At 41.1% G+C, this 7746-nt stretch overlaps 1 protein-coding gene across 1 annotated transcript; it reads left to right on the top strand.

Moving 5' to 3' along the window:
* Positions 1-5253: 5253 nt before the first annotated feature.
* bhlha15 (basic helix-loop-helix family, member a15) lies at positions 5254-7278 on the top strand. The gene is made up of 2 exons (XM_049562602.1): positions 5254-5404; positions 6098-7278. Exon 2 carries the CDS (start codon positions 6151-6153, stop codon positions 6706-6708), a length of 558 nt encoding a protein of 185 aa, XP_049418559.1. The 5' UTR covers positions 5254-5404; positions 6098-6150; the 3' UTR covers positions 6709-7278.
* The last annotated feature ends 468 nt before the right edge of the window (positions 7279-7746 follow it).

Below are 7746 nucleotides of genomic sequence, written 5' to 3'. Positions count from 1 at the left end.
TTGTTACATGTTTGTGATATTCTAACGCCAGTGTTAATGTGGCTGTTAGCTGTAATTATAGGTCGACTGCTGCTCTTTGACATCATTCATAAACTGCCTCTGTGTAGTGACCTATTTTTAACCGCAGGCCATGATACAGTTTGTTTTTATTTTTGGCCTGTTTTCTGATGTTTCTTTTTATTTTAAAAAAGTTCACTCATGTGCCATTGCAGGTTTTCCTTTAAGCTAATGAGCCACTATGTCTTAAAATTGTAGCTTAAAAAAGCGTCTGAATCATTCAGCAATAGGCTAATCTTTTTTTCTGGCAGAAACTGAGCAAACAAAACATTTTTCCTAATTAATTTATTGAATATTGAAATTACTGTTTCTACATTGTTGCTACATTTGCTGTGTCTCAAATCACATACTTGTGTTAGCACACTTCCATGTAGTATACTATGTGCATTATGTACTTATTGGCGTAGTGCGCAAATTTCAACAGGGTAGCTAGTGTTGTCTCCAACCAAACATGGCCGTTGTACACACCGGAAATGACGGCCGCAAATTAGCTAGTTAGCAAACTAGCATTAGCATTCGCGTTATCGTTCGCGGTACCAAATCATTACAGACTGCCAAATTTACCCAACAAATATACTGCTGGCTTATACCCGACAACAGTATAGTGGTGCTTAGTGCAAAAAAACCACATGTATTTGTACAATGCAGCGACGTTCACGGTTGCACAGTCCTTGGCCGCTATTTCCAGTTTGAAAAGTGGTCCCTCCCCTTCCGCTACATAGCCAAGATGGCGACCATTGAAGGCGAGAAGTGTCCATAGTTCCACACTCAACTTCTTGACCGTTTTGAGTGCACCATCTGTGATGTGTGGCTCCTCAATGTCATTATTATGGTATGAAAATGTTCTAAATAAACCTAAAGGTGCATGTTCAAAAGTTAGGGGGATTTAGTGGCACCTAGCTATGAGGATTGCAGATGTAACCAGCTGAAACTTCTCCCGGTTACAATTTTGTCATTGTTCATTGTTCAGAAATTTTTTTTACCATGAGTCCAAATATCCGCAGAGGTCTCTTTCTACAAAACAAACAGACCTGGTAATTAAAACCCATAAAAACACTAAATAAAACAGTTTCACGTTTCAAGTCAGGGGTTTTTAAAATGTGCCAAATTGTCCACAGAGGTCTCCTCCTCTCTAAAACAAACCGGCCCAGAAAACCTGAAAAAACACTGAATAAATCCGTTTCATGTTAAAATCAATGTTTCTCTGGCAAGGGCAGCTAACCTAGCACCTGCTAATCTGTGCTCACCTTTTTTCTCTCATAACTTAAGATCCACACATTCAGGAGGTTTTAACAGGGAGCCAAATTGTCCCCAAAGGTCTCATCCTCTCCAAAACAAATGGATCCAGTGATTAAAACCCATAAAATCAGTGTTTTCCAATGATATTCATTGCAGAGGGGCTTCTAAACATGGTGGCCAATGAGAAAACACAAAAAAGTGAATGACCCTATGTAGAGCCAGGGTTTGGTTTGTCCGGTCTGAGTCACTGTAGAATCACAGTGGTGCAACATGGTGGACTTTGTAGACAAGGATCTGCTCATTCCAACACCGATTAACACAAAGATTTGTATTTTCAGGTGATTATACACCAAAAAAAACAAACAAAATAATTTCTGCCAATACATTCCCCGTAATCCTACACACTTGGACTTTATGAGGACATTTTAGGAACGTCAATAAGTTCACAAATTTAGAAATGATTATTAAAGTGAAGGCCTAAACATGCATAAGAACACTAGCGTTAGCATCATTAGCATTAGCTAAAACCTTTGCTGTTTCAACTATTTTTGCATATCTGAATCAGTTAAGAAAAAAACGCATACTCTTCCATTAATCTACGCCAGAAAACAAAGTATCAACAAATAAAAATGAGAAATGGTAGATACAGACAGCAGAACTAAAAGCCTATGATAGCCTCTTTTCTAAAAATGTGTTAAAACCACTTAGGCCTACTTGCATTTCAAAGCTAAGAGTTCAGAGAGCTTTACTTTCAAGAGTGCCATTAAATCTTATTAATTGTCAGTTTTGTTTGTTTGTTTGTTTGTTTGTTTGCTTTGTGGCTTTCAAGAGTAGCACAATAAGAATACGAGAAACATAGACCCATGTGTGTCTGGAAAACACCTGAGGAGTTTATAGACTGTGAGGTATTTCTGATTAAACCATGTTATCAAACCTGATTTCACTAGCCTATATGAATGGTCAGTCGTTATACCCCACTGCCATGACACCACCCTGTCTCTGCTCCTCTTTCACAGCAGGAGGGGGCAAATAATCCCAACTGCCAACAGTTGTGTTTAGGCCCTCAGGTCAAACAGACCTCACATCACACATTTAAGTGAGGAAGGGGCGTGTGGGTGATTATTCAAATAGGTTCATTATGTTTCTAATGTTCTGCCCTTGTTTGTTTGATAGCTTTGTTTTGGTTACAGTAGTTTGATCTACATTACGCTGTCATTACATGGAAAACAGCAGCGCAGTTTAAAAAGTTTAAAGGAGTTTGACTGGTTAAAAGGAAACACTAAATAACCTTAAATGGGACCTGTTGCTGCTTCTGTACATTCAGCTGTAGCCTGCAGGACTGTATTCAAATTAACCTGTGGAAGGTGATAAGCCACAATGGAAATTATGTTAACTGCTTGGAGTTAAAGCAGTGGACGAGGAACTGAAACGCAGTGTTTCTAACTTAACTCAGACTGAGGAATGTATTTACATTCAGCTGAAGAACAGTGAAGAATAAAATACTACACTTAACTTAGGGCCATGTGCTTAAGTATTGTGGTAGAACAGTGTGAAGTGGAGTGATACAACCAAAATATCTTCCACCTTAATTAAATATTGTATAGAGACCAGTTGTGCTCCCCATAAAACATATCCCTAAATATACTCTCTGACATGTCTCTCCTCCAAATGTGCAAATACATTTTGTTTCCTTCATTCTCTGTTAACGACAAAATTAATGATAATTATTGTGGTTTTTGATGCAACACTACAATGAAACACCATGGCGCTAATAAGATGCTATGATGTTCCTATTTTTACCACACAGCAGTAATAATATTTGGAGGGAAAACGCTGATTCACTGCCATTTTACTTTATTTTATTCTGATTATCTGCACAAAAGTAAGTCAAAAGGTACTTTGAGTGGTGCCATTTTACGCTACTCCATTGCCTACATTTACTCCACTTAATTTCCTAAGGAAATATAGTACTTTATGCACCTCTTGTGGACCACTACAAATATTTCATAGCTGTACTTCTACATTATACACACAAAACATTTGATTGGTTTACAATAGTATGATACATTAGCAGTATGCAAAGCAGTTAAAGTTAGCTCCACCTTGGTGAAATATAACATTAATTTACTGCTTAATGCATCACTATTAATGATCTGATCTGACAACAGACTGGAGCAATTCTAATTTAACTTATAATGTAACTTTTGTACTTCTAAAAGAACAGTGTGTAAGATTTAGGGGGATTTAGTGGCGTCTAGCTATAAGGATTACAGGGTGCAATCACACAAAAATTCTCCCAGTTAGGATTCCTTTAGTGTTCACTGTCCAGCAGGTTTTTACCATGAGCTGCCGAATTATCTGCAGAGGTCTCTTCCTCTCCAAAACAAATTGATCCGGTGATTTAAACCCGTAAAAACACTGAATAAAGCAGTTTCAAGATACAAATCAATGTTTCTCCTATGCTGTTTGACACATCGCAGATGGGCTGTTCACCTAGTGCCTGCTGATGTGTGCCCACCTTATTTCTGATCCAGATGTTTAGGAGGTTATTACCAGGAGTTGAATTAATCAAAGAGGTTTCTTCTTTTTTTAAACAAACACACCTGGTGATTTAAACCAGAAAAAACACCCAATAAAGCAGGTTTCATGTTTAAAAATATGGGTTTTTGCAATGCTCTCATCACAACCCGGTGTCACTCCGAAGTCGTCAAAATCTGGCGCTTGGGCAGTGACTTGCGGCGTCAGAACTGTACAAAGCAGTCCTTTCACATCAGTGTGATACACAGTCAGTCGCCATTATAGTTTAACAGCACTCAGTGGCATCCGGGAGAAACATGGCAGGACAAGAACGAAAGGTGGCAAAAATCCGAGTGGGGTGGGTGGTGAATGGGTCCAATACACACCAACTTACACCTGAGAGGACGGTGTTAACATCCCATAAAATTATAAAACCAAACCCGTTTTTTTTTTCCCTAAACCCAACCACTTATTTTTGTTGCCCAATCCCAACCAGCGCATTAGAAAAAGAAAACCATCAATTTGCAGTGTACCAACATGGTGTGTTTAATTTGAAAGAAACACACACAGGGTACCTTGCATGTCATATGTGGACATGCAAAATCCATGCCTAAACATTGACATGTGACAAGGTAGGAGGGAGAATGTGTTGTTCGTCACAGAGGGGCTGCTAACTGCAGAAGCTGACGAGAAAACATAAATGGCACTGTCTATTTCCAATGTTTGGTTTGTCCATTCTGGGCTACTGTAGCTCCCTATGTAGATGTAAACAGCTCATTCTAGGGTAACAAAAACACTATGATTATTTTCAGGTCATTGCACACTAAAGAAAACATACTTATCATATCATATTCCATTTCTGCCCACATATTCCCCCAAATCCTACACTCTGGACCTTTAAGAGGACATTTTAGGACGATTTTTAAGTTTAGTTACAAACTTCACAAATTTAGAAATCATGAAGTTGAAGGCCTAAACATGCATAACAACACTGGCATTAGCAGCATTAGCATTAGCATAGTCAGGTGATTACACACTAAAGAAAGCATAGTCATTATATTATAGTCCATTTCTGCTAATATATCCTCCTCAATCCTACACACTGGACCTTTAAGTTAAATTTAGAAATGCAAGACTTTAACTTAACTATGACTAAAACTATAACTTTCACTCTTGTTCCACCACCTAGGCTAAGAAATAACATGTTCAAAAATGTATTTTATTAATTTCCAATCTTCTGTGTTGGATATAAACCATTTTTGGACACTGCAGAGTATTAAAAGTTCATGCCTGTTGCAGTGTTGTGACACCATGCAGCAGCAGCCTGTGGGTACATGTGGGCAGAGCGCAGAGCTGGGGGGGAGTGGGCTCGCTCTCTGATTGGCTGAGCAGCGCTACGTGTACATCAGTCAGCTCCAGGTAGCTCGCATGTGACAGTTATCTGCGCGCGTGTGAGTGTGTGTGCTGCTCGGCGACGCTCCGCTGCTCTGTCCGCTCTTTGCTTCATGTGATGGTGCTTTCAAGGACCGGCTGCATGGTGACGGTTTTTCTGTGAACACTCAGGAGGAGGAAAGTTAGTTTAACTTCCAAGGTAAGGCTTTCTTTTTATTTTTATTTTAAGCTGTTTCATTCACTGTATGGGCTGCTGTGTGTGTATCATTTACTACAGCGAGTGGAGCTGACATTTACATGTTTATCTCATGTCAGTTACAACACTAAAGTAGGTGTGATTACACTTGGGATGCTGAGAGAATACTTTTTATTGTGTGCACTAATCTATGTAAAACAGCTTTATCCTACAGCAGTTTTAACACATTAGCATATTTAATAATATAAAGAAATATTCACTGCTTGTGAACCCTCAACTGAAGCTGAAGCAGAAGTCAGCATAATGACTTACTTCAGGAAGTACATTCACCAATAAGATATTTTAAGCTTGACATGTTCTGGTTAAAATGAAGTTAAAGAGCATTGGAGGTGAGTGAGCTGAGAGCTGGCTGGTCTCCGTGTTTTTGTGAGTGTAACCTTGAAATGTGCATTATCGCAGGGCTGTGGGGATAAGAGAGGCGTAGATTAACAGGCCAACATCATGGAGTTTTCACACTGCGAGAGGCTGATTAGATACAACAGGATGCATGGCTGTTTGAAAAGTAGAGAGCCTCGGTCAGTAACTGGAGATCACTTGCTGACTGGGAAAAATACTCTAAATTAAAATGCCACCTGTGTGTATTTCAGAAACCCAAGTTTTTCTTCCTTTCTGTAACATTCTCATCTTTTCTTCCAGGCCTGTTGAAGCTGTGAGATCTACTCTGTCCGAGAGGTGAAGGAAGCATCAGGATGAAGTCCAAAGGGAAGGCTGTGAAACCATCCAGGAGGACCTGGTCTGACCCTGAGCCAGAACTAGAACCAGACACAGAACCAGGCTCCAGTGAGCAGGAAGGCTCAGAGGCCTCGGTCCGGATTGGTGGCTCCTGGAGGGGGTCGCTGAGAGGCGGAGATGGCAAGCGTCAAGGAGGTGGAGGCCGGCGGCGCAGACAGCATGGCTCCAGCACCAAGGAACGCAGTGTCCGGCGACTAGAGAGCAACGAGCGAGAACGCCAGCGCATGCACAAACTCAACAACGCCTTCCAAGCATTACGCGAGGCCATCCCACACGTCAAGACAGACAAGAAGCTATCCAAGATCGAGACACTGACCCTGGCAAAGAATTACATCAAGGCCTTAACCACCATTGTGGTGGACATGTCAGGGGCCTCTCTGCCCGCTGGCGGCGTCCCGTCAGAGTCCAGCGCTGCCAAGCTGCTCCAGTGCTACCAGCAGCACCTGGAGGAGGAGGGGGAGGATGATCTCACCCAGTACCTCAACCACATGCACAGCTTCAGCCAGGGCAGCTAGCAGTGGCTGCAAGGTGGTTTGGAGAGGCTGTCTCTAAGGCAGAGGGAAGTGTGGGGCGAGACCTTTAGGGCCAAATCTCAAACAATATCCAGTTCCTCCGGGCGCACTGCTCTGGGATCTGCTCAGAAGTGGTGATCTCTGTAGGAAACGGGTGCTGTTCCAGATCATAGACCTCTGACAATAAACCCGTGCTTTTCGACGACTTGCCCTTCATGCAAAATATGCAATGACTTGAGGACCAATCACTTAGCAGACACAAAGACTGCAGACTGGACAGTGAAAAGCCAATGGATCGTCCTAAGACTCATTTGTTATTGTACTCAGAAGGGAAGGGCTAATCTTTCGCCATTCTGTCTCTTTATTTCTCGTCTTGTACGGTTTTAGCCGGGGCAGGAACTTGTTCGCTTTTGTGTTATCTTGTGATCTCCTTGTGTGTTTTCTGTTGAGAAACCTGCTGAGCGTAGCCTCTAGTCATAACTGTCACATCCAGGAAGAACAGAAAGGCAAGCAACTGGGCCTAAATATTGAAATGTTGAAGGTGGAAAGTGTGTTTGCTCATTTGCTCATGACGACAATCTGCAACACTTGTCTTCTAACAGGTTGTGCGACTGTTAGCTGGAAGGCACAGATGATGTTTGAAGTGTGTTGTTTGACTTTTTGTTTCTGGAGACAGGACGTTGTAGTGAAAAAAAGATCAGGAGGAACTATTGGGGGAGTTATTATCAATAAACACATTTATTTATTGACAAGGACTGTTACTCTGACCATGCACAACACTTGAGAAATGTACTTCACAATGTGGAAAGTGCTGATGTGTCGCACGCTACAGTAACACAGCATGATGTTAGTTATTCACAGATAATACAGACAGATCTCTGTACACTTCAACACCTCCACAGGCTGCATCATATATAGACAGTACATATAATATGGAGCCGTTAACATAATTTAATGCCTGAACGGATGCAATTTATCGGTGGGTTTTTGAATATTTATTTCTGGAAAATTTGTCAAATATACAAATACTTATCCACCTTA

This window comes from Epinephelus fuscoguttatus, linkage group LG20 (genome assembly GCF_011397635.1).
Source record: "Epinephelus fuscoguttatus linkage group LG20, E.fuscoguttatus.final_Chr_v1".
In the NCBI taxonomy this organism is placed as follows: domain Eukaryota; kingdom Metazoa; phylum Chordata; class Actinopteri; order Perciformes; family Serranidae; genus Epinephelus; species Epinephelus fuscoguttatus.
Note: the sequence above shows the minus strand (reverse complement) of the source record. Positions and strands in the feature narration are given on the sequence as shown.